At 40.8% G+C, this 16,433-nt stretch overlaps 1 protein-coding gene across 5 annotated transcripts in view; it reads right to left on the reverse strand.

Moving 5' to 3' along the window:
• The window catches only part of TRAPPC12 (trafficking protein particle complex subunit 12), a 127,473-nt gene that overhangs the window by 88,790 nt on the left and 22,250 nt on the right, over positions 1-16,433 (reverse strand). For all 5 annotated transcript variants that reach the window (XM_023728291.1, XM_023728293.1, XM_004373089.2 and 2 more), the window contains exon 3: positions 8,788-8,904. In XM_023728291.1, the coding sequence (XP_023584059.1) occupies positions 8,788-8,904 (117 nt within the window). The remainder of the gene's footprint in view (positions 1-8,787; positions 8,905-16,433) is intronic.

The following is a 16,433-nucleotide window of genomic DNA, read 5'->3' on the forward strand; positions in this document are numbered from 1 at the left end:
AGGTTTATGTTTCTGGGCTTGCTCTACTGTTCCATCAGCATCCCTGTTCCAGCACTGCACTAGTCCTACTATTTTTCTGATCCAGTCACTGTGTACAGGGACTAAAAAGACTGTAAGCACTCTTGCCCCACACTGCTGCTGTGGCATGTAAGTAGTCACTGTTTCAATTTTATTCTTCTCCAGCTTTTCTCCTTGCACGAGCTTCTAAATCAGAGAGGCATGGTGGACATTTCCTTGGCCATACACGTGAAATATGCATGCATGTGTATGCGTGTTTATGTCATTAGCCTTTGAAGATCACACCCTTCAATCTCTCGATAGCCTTTTTTGCTCTTCAGACTTGCGTGAGAGGTAACTTGAAATTAGCAGGGCCCAAGTCTCTCTACTAATGGGAAAATGTAGGAAAGGAGAACAGGGCTGGCCTGTACCCACCTTCTTCTTCCAATTTACCTCCACAGCTTTAGGGAGTCTTACTTGATAAGTTAAGTAAGACATATGAGGGAGGCGATGAAGGGAACCAGAGATGAGGCCAGAATGAATCACCACAATGTAGTGTTCTAACACCTGGTAGACTCTTATTTCCAGAAGAGTGGTATGTTTAACTTTGGCAACCTGTGAGATCCAGTTCTTAGGATCATATGCTTCCTATTATTTGAAATTTTAATTACATTCTTAGTATTATCATTTTTTTGCTATTTTTATCTCAATGTTGTCCACCTTCTTGTTGCCCTCCCTGCCAGTCCTTCTTCATTTTCAATGTTAGATGCCAGTGATATTCAGTGAAGAAATTATTTTTTAAATTAAAGTTTAAAGTATACTATGTAAGACTTTAAGTTCTGTGGAATAAATGTTATGGAAACCTAATAACTACTACATATGATAAGTAGAACTCTGATAATAAAGTTAGTTTGAATGAGAAAAAGATCTAAATTTAAATAAATTTTTTTAAAAACTAGGATATAAGATACTGATTCTATTCGAGAAACTGAACATAGGCATTCTACAACTTCCAACAGATGAGAAAGAGTCCAGTAAAAATCACTCAAGTAACTAATAGTATGTACATAACTTCTCCCCATCTAAGACTCTAAGGGAATCATTACCGCAACATATGACACCATTAAAGTGATTAAAACGTCCTTTACCAAAAGCTCTGACATTCATTTCCCTGTAAATTACAATCTTAGAAAGCTCTGACATTACTTAGGAAAATACATTTTGTAACTTCTTCTTAGTCTTAAAGACGACAGAAATTATTTCAGGACATAATTAAAATATCAGGGTAAAGTAATGATCTTCTAACAAATAAATTTCCCACCTTAAATAGGTCCCCTTGTTAGGACTGTTAATAAAGTCTCTAATGGCCTCAAGTGTTTTTAATGCATAAAAAAATCAAACCACTGTATATATTTATTAATACTAAAAATAATCAAAGACAGTAAAAAGTTAACCTGTACAACAAATTAATTATAATCATTGGATATGGATTTGTGTGGAATTTTTAAACTCATCATTATTAAATAAAGTCATACTTTACATACTAAAAAACTCAAACCAAACCCATTGCCATTCGAGTCGAATCGACCCATAGCGACCCTATAGCACAGAGTAGAACTGCCCCCACAGGGTTTCCAAGGCTGTAATCTTTATGGAAGCAGATTGCCTCATCTTTCTCCCGTGAACACTCTGGGTGGGCTCGAACCATCGACCTTTTGGTTAGCAGCCAAGCACTTACCCACAGCACCACCAGGGGTCCTCTACTTTAAATACAGTTTATTATTTGTTGTTTTTATTAGATACTGTCCAGTCATTTCTGACTCATAGTGACCTTAGATAAAATGCTGCCTTGTGTCATCCTCACAATCATTGCTGTGTTTGAGCCCATTGTTGCAACCATTGTGTGAATCCACCTAACCGAGGGTCTTCCTCTTTTTCAGTGGCCCTCTATCTTACCAGGCATCATGTCTTTCTCCGGGGATTAGTCCCTCCCAATAACATGTCCAAAGCAAGTGAGATGAAGTCTCGCTATCCTCGCTTCCAAGAAGCACCACGGCTGTACTTCTTCTAAGACACACTGGTTCGTTCTGGCAGTCCGTGGTATAGTCAATATTCTTCACTAACACCATAATTCAAAGACATCAGTTCTTCTTTGGTCTTCCTTATTCATTATCCAGCTTTTGCATGAATATGAGGCAGTTTAAAATATCCTGTCTCGGGTCAGATGAACCTTAGTCCTCAAGGTGAAATCTTTGCTTTTCAACACTTTAAAAAAGTCTTTTGCAGCAGATTGCTCAATGCAATATATCATTTGATTTCCTTTTTTATTTTTTTAAAATTTACTGTTATACTTTAAGTGAAAGTTTACAATTCAAGTTAGTCTCTCATACAAAAATTTATACACGCATTGTTATGTGACCCTAATTGATCTCCCTATACTGTGACAGCACACTCCTCCTTTCCGTCCCTGATTCCCCATGTCCATTCAGCCAGCTCCTGACCCTCTCTGCTGTCTCATCTCACCTCCGGACAGGAGCTGCCCATTTAGTCTCATGTATCTACTTGAGCTAAGAAGCACACTCTTCATGAGTATTATTTTATGTTCCATAGACCAGTCTAATCTTGGTCTGATGAGTCTGCCTCGGGAATTGTTTTACTTCTGGGTTGACAGTCCGGCGCCACGGTTTCTGGGGTTCCTCCAGTCTCAATCAGACCATTAAGTATGGTCTTTTTACTAGAATTTGAGTTCTGCACCCCACTTTTCTCCTGCTCCATCAGGGACTCTCTGTTGTGTTCCCTGTCAGGGCAGTCATTGGTGGTAGCTGGGCAACATCTAGTTCCTCTGTCTCAGGCTGATGCAGTCTCTAGTTTATGTGGCCCTTTCTGTCTGTTGGGCTAATACTTTCCTTGTGACTTTGGTGTTCTTCATTCTCCTTTACTCCAGGTGGGTTAGGGACATTGTTTGATTTCTTCACTGCTGCTTCCACGGGCATTGGTTATAGATCCATGTAAAATGAAATCCTTGAAAACGTCAATATTTTCTCCATTTATCATGATGTTTCTTCTTGGTCCAGTTGTGAGGATTTCTGTTTTCTTTATCTTGAGGTGTAATCTATACTGAAGGCCATGGTCTTTGATTCTCATCAGTAAGTGTTTCAAGTCTTCTTTGCTTTTAGCAAGGAAGGTTGTGTCACCTGTATATTGCAAGTTGTTAATGAGTTTTCCACCAATCCTGATGCCATGTTCTTCATATAGTCCAGCTTCTCGGATTATTTGTTCAGCATACAGATTGAATAAGTATGGTGAAAGGATACAACCCTGATGCACACCTTTACTGACTTTAAACCATGCAGTATCCCTTGTTCTGTTCAAACGACTGTCTCTTGGTTTATGCGCAGGTTCCTCATGAGCACAATTAAGTGTTTGGGAATTCCCATTCTTCGCAATGTTATCCATAATTTGTTATGATCCACACAGTCAAGTGCCTTTGCACAGTCAATAAAACACAGGTGAACATCTTTCTGGTATTCTCTACTTTCAGCCAAGATCCATCTGACATCAGCAATGATATCCTCTGTTGTGCGCCCTCTTCCGAAAATGGCTTGAATTTCTGGCAGTTCCCTGTCAATATACCACTACAACCGTTTTTTAATTATCTTCAGCAAAATTTTACTTTTGTGTGATACTGTTTTACTTTTAATGATACTGTTCAATAATTTCTGCATTCTGTTGGATCACTTTTCTTTGGAATGAGAACAAATATGAACCTCTTCCAGTCATTTAGCCAGGTAGATGTGTCTTCCAAATTTCTTGGCATAGACGAGTGAGTATCTCCAGCGCTGCATCTGTTTGTTGGATCTTCTCAATCGGTATTCTGTCAATTCCTGGAGCCTTGTTTTTTTGCCAGTGCCTTCAGTGCAGCTTGGACTTCTTCCATTAATACCATTGGTTCTTGATTATATGCTACCTCCTGAAATGGTTGAACGTCAACCAATTTTTTTAGTATAGTGACTCTGCATATTCCTTCCATCTTCTTTTGATGCTTCCTGCGTCATTCAATATTTTGCCCACAGAATCCTTCAGTATTGCAACTTGAAGCTTGAATTTTTTCTCCAGTTCGTAAAGCTTGAGAAATGCTGAGTGTGTTATTCCCTTCACTGCACAGTTCATTATAATACTTTGTCTTCTCAAGTCACTCTTTGAAATCTTCTGTTCAGCTCTTTTACTTCATCATTTCTTCCATTAGTTTTAGCTACTTTACGTTCAAAAGCAAGTTTCAGAGTCTCTTTTGACATCCATATTGGTCTTTTCTTTCTTTCCTGTCTTTTTTAATGACTTTTTCTTCCTTCATGCATGATGTCCTTGATGTAATTTCACAACTTGTCTGGTTTTCAGTCATTAGTGTTTAATGCGTCAAATCTATTCTTGAGATGGTCTCTAAATTCAGGTGGGATATACTCAAGGTCATAGTTTGGCTCTCACGGACTTGTTCTAATTTTCTTAAACTTTAATTTGCATATGAACAATTGACAGTCTGTTCTGCAGTCAGCCCCTGGCCTTGTTCCGACTGATGATATTGAGCTTTTCCATCATCTCTTTCAACAGATGTAGTTGATTTGATTCCTGTGTATTCTATCTGGAGAGGTCACGTGTGTAGTTGCCCTTTACGTTGTTGAAGAAAGGTATTTGCAATGAAGAAGTCGTTGGTCTTGCATAATGATATCATGCGATCTCTAACACTGTTTCTATCACCAAAGTCATATTTTCCAACTACCGTTCCTTCTTCTTTGTTTCCAGCTTTCACATTCCAATGGCCAGTAATTATCAATGCATCTTGATTGCATGTTTGATCAAATTCAGACTGCAGAAGTTGGGAAAAATGTTCAATTTCTTCATCTTTGGCATTAGTGGTTGGTGAGTAAATTTGAATAATAGTCGTATTAACTGGTCTTCCTCGTAGGCATATGGATGTTATTCTGTCACTGACAGCACTATATTTCAGGACTGATCTTGAAATGTTCTTTTTGATGAATGCAACACCATTCTTCCTCAATTTGTCATTCCTGGCATAGTAGACCATATGATTGTCCGATTTAAAATGGCCCATACCACTCCATTTCATCTCATTAACGCCTAGGATATCAATCTTTATGCATTCCATTTCATTTTTGACGACTTTCAATTTTCCTAGATTCATACTTCGTACATTCTATGTTCCGATTATTAATGGATATTTGTGGCTGTTTCTTCTCATTTTGAGTTGCGCCACATCAGCAAATGAAGGTCCCGAAAGCTTGACTCCATCCATGTCATTAAGGTCGACTCTACTTTGAGGAGCCAGCTCTTCTCCACTTGTATTTTGACTGCCTTCCAACCTGAGGGGCTCATCTTCTGGTACTATACCAGACAATGTTCGGCTGCCATTCATAAGGTTTTCACTGGCCGACTCTTTCAGAAGTAGACTTCCAAGTCCTTCTTCCCACTTTTTCTTAGTCTGGAAGGTCCACTGAAACTTGTCCACCAAGGGTGACCCTGCTAGTATTTGAAATACCAGCGGCAAAGCATCCAATATCACAGCAACACTCAAGCCACTACAGTACAAAAAACTGACAGACATGTGGTGGGAAAACATGCTAGATAAGACTATTTCAGCACGTTTTCTACTGTAATATTCTATAACTCTACAAGTCTATTAGTGATAACATGTAAACGCACAGTGACAAAAAGAAAAGTCTAGTTGTATTTTACATAGGTTGAACTATCATGTGTTTTTTACACAAAGACCAAAAGAACAAAAAATGGTTTGACTGGAGCTATTACAAATTCTTACCCTCTAATGGGCCTTCACTACTATCAGATAGTTTACTCATTTCTTGTTGATTATCACATTTTGCAGAGGTTATGCTAAACTTTTTTGACCTTTGTCCAATGTCTAACCTCACTCCTATTCTTTCAGCAGATACCCTGAATACTTTCTTTTTGGTAGAGCATACAGACACCACTAATCCAAGATCTTTTAGTTTTCCTCTTTGTGATCTCAAATGCCTTTCAATTTCTTTCTAATGCTTTCCGTTTCTTTCATGGCAGAGGAAGAAATACTCCTTGTCTTTCTCCAAACTCAACTCCTATTTTTGTTTTCACTTCTTCTCAACTTCTTTGTGGACTGCTCCGTTAATTATAACCACTCTTGCTTATACAGTTCACCTATCCCTTTTTATAAGATTCTTCCTCATCATAACTCTATAAAAACTCATTGTTGTTGAGCCGATTCTGACTCATAGCGATCCTAAAGGACAGATCAGAGTAGAAATGCCCCACAAGGTTTCCAAGGAATGGCTGGTGGATTCCAACTGCCAACCTTTTGGTTAGCAGCCTGAGCTCTTAACCACTGCACCACCAGGACATCATAAATATATAAAAGTGTCCCCAATTCTTCAAACCAACACTTTGACTCTACTTCTTTCTCAAAAGAGAAGCTTTCTGCCTTGGCTTCCTCATACCCACTCGTTCACGCATTCCTTTATTTGTTTATTCAGAAAGTTTTTAGTCCCGACTATGTGCTGGACACCGTGGGAGGTCCTAGGGCTTCAACGGTGAACAACCTAGACATAATCCCTGTTCTCATGATATTTACTACAGATCTTTAGTTTTTCAAATCTGGCTTCTGCCTCCTCTCCAACTTAAAGCATTTGTTATTGACATTGGTGACATGTCATCTCCTTCCATTTCATATATATAATGAAGTCAGGATAAAATCCAAGTTACAAGAGCGCTTTGCCAATTTTCAGTGCATTCTCAAAAACAGCCCATAGGTACTGCAAGAGCCAAAAATGTTTTTCCAGGCAAGAGATAAGAGATTAAAGAAAGATAACAATCAAGATTAATACACAAGGACAGAAGAAACTACCTTTAGAGTGTAAGGCAGCCGGGGGGGGGGGGCTTTCACTTTTTTTTTCTTTTTTGTTCTTACAGGAGGCAAGAGCTCTACTGACAACAGAATATTTGAAAATGAAAACTGAAGTAGGAAATCAAAAGAAGAGGGCCTTAACAAATTCAATAACCTAGGGAGGAATATCCTTGAGTAAAAATCAACATGGAATACTGCTCCTGCTTATACTTATTTGAAAGGCCTTTGTATATCAACACTTTGAGTTGTACTTTGTCACTGCTGAGAACTCCACTGCACAGCAGCCGAGGCAGCCCAGTCACTGTAGTCGGCGGCCACTGACTGCCTCCTGAACCCTTGAAAGCTTCTAAAGTAGTGAAGTCACTACACTCCACAAAATTATAAGGATGTTTGATTCAAGAGAACTAGTCAATTAAGAAAAAGAATTTTATGATTTTGCTAAATGTTACTATAAAAGATCAAGAAATAACTTCTTTCCTGTGGTTTTGGTTCAGGGCTTTTGCCTTACAAACATCATTAATTTCTGGCAGAATGAGGACAGGCTATATACCTAACTTTCAAATATTGCTACTGAGTTAAAGGTAAGGGTGATGTAATAAAAAAAGACTAGGCTTATTTGATTCTGAGTTTTACTCTAAAGTCTTTGTGCAACTAAGTGATTCATGTATCACTTTTATAATACAAAAGATGGTTCCTTCTAAGTATGAGATTGTACCTCATGCTTCTCCAAAATAAACTTAAAGATCTTATTTTCTTTTTTAGTTTTTAATTCACAGGTCAGTCTTCACCTCTGATTCAAAATTTCTAAACCCTTCAACTATTATATCTTTAGGAACCAAAATTTGCTTAAAACAAGGTGAAATGTGAAGCCCAGTACAGAAGACTTTATCATAATTGATAAAAAGAAGATGGGGAACGCAAAAAGAGAAGTGAAGTAAAGTAGGAAATTTCATTCTCTTTATCAAAGGTTGAAAAGTTAATAGTTCTTCACCTTGCTCACCCAAATCAACAATTAATACTTAGAGGGATGTGCCACTGAAAAGCAGGCAGGGTAAGGGTTGGATTTTTTCACAGCTGGTGGAGCTCCTCATTACCAAAGTAAGGCATGTCATTTTTTCAATCCCTTAAATAAAGCACTCCCATTGACCACAGACAGAAGACACTGGGAGCATGGCTTTGATGAAACTGTACTAGACAACCAGCTGGAGAACTTGGAGGATCAATTCTAGAATCTACGAGTGACTCTAAACTGGGGAAGGGCAGATAAGGTTTGAGATGTGGCTATTATTTGACAGTGTTTATCAGATTGTTATTTTAAGATTCCTGAATGAAACTTCTATGATAAGCCTTCACTGTTTTTTCCTCAATAATCTAGAAAAGTAATCCAATATTGTTAAAGCTCTCACATGGATTGTAAATTTGCTAGAAACAAATCAACATGCATAGTGTTGATGATCCAATATTAATGCTTTTAAAAAAATCTATTTGTGGAATTATGACAAAGTTTAAATATCCACCCATTCAACAATAAACCTCATATGCCAAATGGAGAAAATGGAGTATTAAAAAAAAAAAAAAAAGAACATAAAGTGATTTATCTCTATTTACTCTATTTGAAAAAGCAAATGTAATCAGAGTACATGCTACTTCAAGTAATTTGATCATTTAAAATAAGGTTTTTTAACTAATTGGACTTAAAATGATCAGTGTATTAATATGATGACTTTTGTTGCACAAGAGTAACATCTAATCCTACAAAATTCTATTTTTGTGCAAGGGCTTTGGATAACATACTCAAGGTAATTAACTTTTAAGGAGAATATTATGAAGGAAAGCAGGATTTATTAAAAAAAATACTGAGAATCAAGTACATTGTTACTTACAATTAGCTGTTTCAATCCAACAAAAGATTGTTCTACTGAGTTGGCATTTAATACTTGTCTCTTTGCTGCAGCTTGCTCACCCAGGAAGCGAAGCATTAAGTCTTTAACTGCATCTCCCTTGAAAGAATGTAAGAAAAATATGTCAGGACAATAAAATGTCAATTACACTTAGCTAACCAGAACCCATAACTAACCAAAATTTCCTTTTTCTCCATTGGTTCGTGGAGGAGAAAAAGTGGTTATAGTATAGTAAAACTTCAATTAATCAGAAGCTAAAATGCCACAATTATTGATAACACATGTATTTTTAGAAGTGTTCTTTACTTGGAAATGGGCTTCACGATCTACCTTTATCAGGCAAATCTTTACAAGGCTTAAAGTAAGAGGCAAACTTAAAACTGAGCCAGCAGAGTGGCTTCAGGTGATGGCTTTAGGGAGGACCCCACCATTTTGAAGTGACACTGTTGGGGATAAGGGGCTCATAGCTACGGAAGGGAGGACAATGTGGGGGCATGGGCTCACGCTGGAGCAGGCAGGCCTGAACAGCAGCTCTGCTCAAATCCCACCGATTCACCAAGCTTGCCTGGACATCTATGAAGACTTTAGGGCCAAGGGCTAAAGAAATTAAGTTAACACCGGCATTCACGCGCCAGCTTTCTTTTCAATGCCAAGTTCACTTGCCAAACCAAAGCAAAATACTCTCTTTTTCCAATATGTACTTTATAAACTTGCTCAGCTACTTCCTCTGCTCCCAGGAGGCAGAGGGGTACACTTCGTGTCGCACACCAGGGAAGGGTCCATATTAGCTCTGCAATAGGGTAATTTCTCACAAACAGACTCCTCAGATTATATTGATCTATGTGCCGTCTAGTCGATTCTTACTCATAGCGATCCTATAGGACAGGGCAGAACAGCCCCGTGGGGTTTCCTAGGCTGTAATCTTTATGGAAGCAGATTGCCAGATCTTTCTCGCGTAGAGCGGCAGGTAGGTTTGAACTGCTGACCTTTTGGTTAGCAGCTGAACACTTAACCACTGCACCACCAGGGCTCCTTATGTTGATCTGTAGTCAGGACTAAAGAGTGTTAACAGTGTAATTAATAGGTGAGGAGGAGAAGGGGAAAGAAGAGATGTACCAATGACCTGGAACACCCAGGGAAAAATCTCCTAAGCTGGTGTGAAAGATGGGTATGCTCGAAAGAAAGAAACCTCAGCTATTAGCATTTATAAACTAATGTAATTCCCCACGGCTAAAGGAGAAAGGTAAAACATTTCAGACATTTTTAATGACATATGGGAACAAGGGTCCCATCACGCTAATGTGCTAAGAAAACTGTAAAGATCCCAGGCGTACGTACTATTTTGGTGGCTGGACCACAAGGTTGCAGGAGGAATGCTAGGAATAAGGGAAAAGCTTGGGAGACTTGATGCATCTGAGCAGCAGCAGGAAGCACGGCTCACTAGGGCACAGTGCCCACTGCCGAGTGCTGACCTGCCAAGGAGAAGTAGCAATGCATACGCAACGAAGCAGTTCTCTTAAAGGTGTTGATGTACCCAGGGGAATCTGTCAGAGTGGCAAGAGGACAAAGAGCTGTGACATGAGGAGAGCTCTGAAACATCCATCTCCCTTCTGGAGGTGCCACTGCCCTCGGAGAGGTGCTGGGGTGAGGGCGCAGCTGCTCTGAGGTTACCGAAATGTGCTGTGACAGGGCTCAGAGGCGGCCGGAGTCAGCCTGACCTTCCTGTGACACGCACTCTCGGCTTCCAGCAGGGCTGGTGCGTGCTGCACCAGAGCATCCTTGAGGGCGGCTGACAGAGAAATACAAACACAAAAGCCCTGAGGTCTCCAGAGCTCCCCAGTGGGGCTCAGAGAGAAACAAAAACTAGGACAACCTTAAGAGGGGGTGGAACAAAGCCTGAATCTCTCCACCTCAGTTAGCAAAACAGCCTGCCTTTCAAGCTCTTGCTGCAGGTGGATACCAGGAGAGCTGATGGTGACTGAGGAGGAACAGAAAATCAATTTGAAAATGTCTCCTGCACAGACTTCACAACTGTCCCAGTTCCCTTCCGACTGTTTTCCTATCTTAGATGGGGAAATAAAAAGCACTGAAGTGGGTCCACTCATAGGAAAGGTTATTTCAATCTTTTGCTGTTTTCCAAAATGGTGACACTGGGGAAAAAAAAAAAAAGAGGCACTATATGGACCATGTTAGCAACAGATGCAGAAAAGCTGCTGAAATTGTCTGCTTCTACCCTTTATGCTGACACCCTTCTATTGAGAAAGAGGAGCTGACAGCCTGTGGCAGCAGGGATTCTGGTGGCTCTAGGTCACACATCTATTTCTTCCGCTGGGTGCAAAGCCTGGCGCTAAAGAGGCCAAACTGTACATCTTATATTGAGACAAAGATCTAGAAGCAGCAATTTTATAATTTTTGTTTCCAGGGAGTAAGGTGAAATACTTCAAATGCCAGAGCCACAAAAAACAGCGAACCGATCCAGGAGGGATAATTAAACGGCAAAATAAAAAGAGCTCGGACATATGGCTCCATAAAGCTTTGCAAGAGAGAAACTCGTATTAGACACAGAGCATGCTCTGAGCCAGAGGAGCAACGAAATAAGCTAAGAGCAAAATCAAATCTTAATGCCGGCGAGGGAAGACCGCTTTAATTCCTCCATCCTTGCAGCATTCTCAATTTATTGGGCCACACTGCGAAAATCTTTGGCTCTTAAAATTCCGTCAGTTAGCATTTTAGTTACCAAGGAAGTTCCTGAGATAGACGCATGCGCACACGTAAGGAACACTCCGCTTACGAAAGCCCGGTGACGATGTGACAAAACGGTGGAGACAAATTTAACTCTTGCCGTGTGACTAAACTCAAGGCAATTGATGGCACTGATGAACCATGCTATCGTTTATTACATACCTGTCAATGGTTACTGGAGTCAGGGCATGTGAATCCCTTGCTTGTTTTTCTCTGACGAATTTTTAGATAGCTATGTTGCTGATGGAGCCCTGGTGATGCAGTGGTTAAGAGCTACGGCTGCTAACCAAAAGGTCGGCACTTTGAATCCACCAGCGGCTCCTTGGAAACCCTACGGGGCAGTTCTACTCTGTCCTATATGGTCACTTTTGAGTCGAAATTGACTTGACAGCAACGGGTTTTTGTATGTTGCTGATGGGAGTCTGGATGATGCAAACGGGTAACACGCTCAGCTGCTAACCAAAAGGTTGGAGGTTTGCGCCCCCCCCATAGGTGCTGCAGAATAAAGGCCTGGCAACTGAAAACCCTATGGAGCACAGTTCTAGCCTGACACACGTGGGGTCACCATGAGTTGGAACTGACTCAAAGGCAACAGGTTTATGTTGTTGATGGTTTCCAGGGGGCTGCAGTTGGAACTGGAACCCTGGTGGCACAGTGGTTAAGCACTCTGCTGCTAACCAAAAGGTCAGCAGTTTGACTCTACCAGCCGCTCCTTGGAAATCCAATGGGGGCAGTTCTAATCTGTCCTATAGGGTCCCTGTGAGTCGGAACTGGCTTGACAGCTATGGGGTTTTATGGGTACTTGGAATGGATCCACCTAGAACCTAATGGGTTCCTTCAAATCAGCAAAACATTACCCGAAAGCCTCCTTTATCCAAGGTAATGTCAGAGGAATGTGGGGGATGACACCATGTGAACAAGCCAGGGACTCAATCTGGCTGTGGAGAGTGACGCTTTCCCTGGTCAGATGCATTTAAGGTAAAGCACGTGGCTGATTCACAGCTATCAGACGGTCGTGGGCCTGTTCCCCCTCTGCAATGCTGGGAGAAGCTTAGCAGTCCCTTCTGGATTTTAATGGCCAAAGACAAAACAGAACCCAAAGCAGCTGATTGAAAGTATATGGGTTTCAGCGTCTGGGGAACCTAAACAAACAAGCGGTGGTGGCACCGTTTTGAGACGCGTAACCGCTAGATGGCAACCGGGTCGGGCTAAGGTAAACACCCTGACATCCTCATTCTGGCTTCCAAAAAATTAAGGGGCTGGGGGTGATTACTGGACGAAATGAGTCTTAGCTGCCCATGCAGGCGCAGAACAGCACACGCATGTGCAAAAAGCTCAATTTGTCCTCCTGGTGACCTGTTAGAGATGTCGCTGATATGGCGGGGTGGGGGATTGGGAAGAGCTAAGCCGCCATTTTCCCCTGCTGCGACCATTTTGAGAGTCCTGGATCCCCGTGCTGCTGCGCCGACCTGATGAGGACCATGTCACCATAGAGACTGCCCACCAATCCCGGTAGGCCAAGTTCTGGAACATACCCCGAGGGGAAGCCCCCTACTCTGTTTTCCTCCCCATCTAAACCCCTGTATCTGTTGACTGGAGAGCCACCTTGGCAACCCGAGTCCCGGTGTGCTCCTTTGCTTGGCCAACCAAATAGAATTTTCTTCTTTCGCTTTCACATGACCTGTGTCTTAGAGTCAAGCGGAGCAAGACCTGGAGACTCGTTAACAGTTTCACTGAGAAGACAGCAGTACTGCACCAGTCCAAGATGTTGAGCTTTCTGCCAAAGCTGTACAGATTGGAGAAATGCGGCTATTTATCCCAGGAGCTTATTACCCTCTAGCTACCACGTTTGCTTTCTCCCAGGGGAAGTGAAACCACCTGAACAAATAAAAACAAAACAAAACCCCAAACTTGACTGAACAACATGATGGACATAATGTCACTGAATTACACGAAGATTGTTGAAAAGGTAACTGTTTTGTTACTGATACATTTACCACAAAACAAACAAACAAACCAAACCCATTGCTGTCGAGTGGATTCCTACTTATAGCTACCCTACAGGGCAGAGTAGAACTGCCCCATAGGGTTTCCAAGGAGTGGCTGGTGGATTTGAACTGCTGACCTTTTGGTCGGCAGCCAAATGCTTAAACGTTGTGCCACCAGGGCCCCATATTTACCCCCCCCATAAAAGATAAAACAGCAAAAACAAAAACCCAAACTTGAGCATGTGTAGACCCTGAAACCCTAATACACTGCTGGTGCAAATGTCAAATGGTGTCACTGTTTTAGAAAACCATCTGACAATTCCTTAAAATGTTAACACAGAGTTATTATAAATATGACCAGCAATTCTACTTCCAGGAATATACACAAGATAAATGAAAACATATGCAAAACCTTGTACGTGAATCTTCATAGCAGCATTATGCATGATAGCCAAACAAGTAAAAACAATCCAAACGTCCATCAACTGATTAGTGGTTAAATAAAATGTGGAATATCCATACAATGGAATATTATTTAGTAATGAAAATGAGTTAAGTATAGATACATGCTACAATGTGGATGAATCTTGAAAACATTAAGCCAAGTGAAAAAAGTAGGTTGCAGAAGTCTATATACTGTGCTCTTTCAAAGGTTTATCTATGTGGAATCAAACCGACAACAGCACCTCAAAAGGTTAGACGAGAAGCTGAGGGGGCTGGGAGTTTATGTTAATGGTGGTGGAATCTGGGAAAGGATAGCAAGAACAGTTACACAACTTGAAGGCTGGAAACAATGTCACTGAACTGTACATGTAAAACTTGTTAGAATGGTGTATTCTTTGCTGTGTATATTTTCACCCCCCCAAAAAAAGTCTATATATTGTATGATTCCATTTATATAAAATGTCCAGTATAGGCAAGTCTATAAAGACAGAAAGCAGATAAGTAGTTATCTAGGGCTGGGGGAGTTGGGAAGAATGAGGAGTGACTATTAATGGGCACAGAGTTTCTTTTAGGGTGATGAAAGTATTCCAAAATTCACCATGGTGATGGTTGCACAACTCTGTGAACATACTGAAAAACATGGCATTGTATACTTTAAACAGGCGAATTGTGTGGTATGTGAATTATATCACAATAAAGCCTTAAAAACAAAAGCAAACTCAAACCCCTTTTCTTATGGGGCCCTAAACAACTCACAATTTAAGAGACTGCTTTAATAGGTATATCAGCCTTAAGAGTGTTAAAAAGTGTTTCTGGTCTGGCCTCTCCAAATCTTCCCTAGTTCACTCACATGGTTCAATTTAATTAAGCATTGTTTAGGAATTTAAGAAAGAGAAAAGAGATCCCCATTTCTACGTGTGGTGAATGAAAGAGGAAGCAGTGATTTTTGCTTCTGTCCCTTACAGAGGAATGAGGACTAGACTTACTATTCTGATGTAAACAGCTAGAATACTGGGCAAGATAGATGAAAAAATTGTTTTCAGATGCAGAAAACGGCTGTGGGTCCCTGAGAGAATGGGAAAAATGAACTGAGCCCTTGAGCCCAAAGGCAGTGTTTAGACCACAGTTCAGGAGGGAAATCCCCGGCAGAGCATGGTGAACTCTCTGAGGTAGGGAGACATAGTCTGGAGTTTGAAGAGTCTGAGGTGGCTGGATTTTACAGGCCAGAGAACTAGAATGGAGAGAGTTACACAGAGAAAGAACTCTGGAAATCTGCACTGAAGTTCCTTTGAGTCTACTGCTGAATACTAAACTGCGCATGAACGGGAAATTCTAGGAAACTAAGAGAAATTACAGGGGAGCTGAGTTGAACAACTCCCAGAGCTTTTACTGGGCTGAAAGATGTTTAAGTTTGGACCAGCCAGTGCAGAAAGCTCTCCTTGAATATGCACCTCCAGAAAGGTCACCTCAAGAGTTAAAAAAAAAAAAAAAACAACAAACCCACTGCTGTTGAGTCGATTCTGAGTCATAGCAACCCTATGGGACAGAGCAGAACTGCCCTGTAGGGTTTCCAAGGAGCAGCTGGTGGATAAGAGTAAAAGCTACTCTAAATTCACCCTAAGGAGTCCCTGGATGGTGAGAATGGTTAAGTGTTCAACCACTACCCAAAAGGTTGGCGGTTTGAACCCACCCTGAGGCACCTTGGAAAACAGGCCTGACAATCTGCTTCCGAAAGGTCAAGCCTTGAAAAACCGTATGGAGTGCAGTGCTACTTTGCACACGTGAGGTTTCCATGAGTCGGAATCGACTCGACAGCAACTAACAACAACAACGAACTTACCCAAAGAAGTTAAACAGACCCAGAAATCACAGAGATGATGGAACTCTCAGAATCAACTTTAAGAAAGTTGTTATAAATGTACTCAAGGGTCTAACGTAAAGCTTGAACATGAGGAGGAAAGAAAACGATACGAAAAGGAACAAAACAGAAATTCTGGAGATAACATACATGAAAAGTTCACTAAATAGGAGTATCAGAAAGCTACAAAGTACAGAAGAAAAGATGAGTGAACTCAGCAACAAGAATTCCAAACTTAAGCACAAAGAAAAAAAGACTTAAAAAAAAAAGACCGGGTCCTCAGTGACCACCCTGTTCGGCAGTATTAAGCAGTATGTGTAGCTGGAGTTCCCAGAAGCAGAGAAGAGTGAAAAATATTTGAAGAAGTAATGGTCAAAATTTTCCCAATTGATGAAAACGATAAACTCAAAGATCCAAGAGGCTTGATGAACCCCAAGCCTGATAAACACAAAAGAAAACCACATGAAGGTACATCAGAATCAAACTAAAGAAAACCAGTGATACAATCTTAAAAGCAACCAGAGAGGGCTGTGGGGACCACGGTCTCAGGGAACATCTAGCTCTATTGGCATAACAGTTTATAAAGACAATGTTCT

The sequence above is a fragment of the Trichechus manatus genome, unplaced genomic scaffold, assembly GCF_000243295.1.
Source record: "Trichechus manatus latirostris isolate Lorelei unplaced genomic scaffold, TriManLat1.0 scaffold00023, whole genome shotgun sequence".
Lineage (NCBI taxonomy): Eukaryota > Metazoa > Chordata > Mammalia > Sirenia > Trichechidae > Trichechus > Trichechus manatus.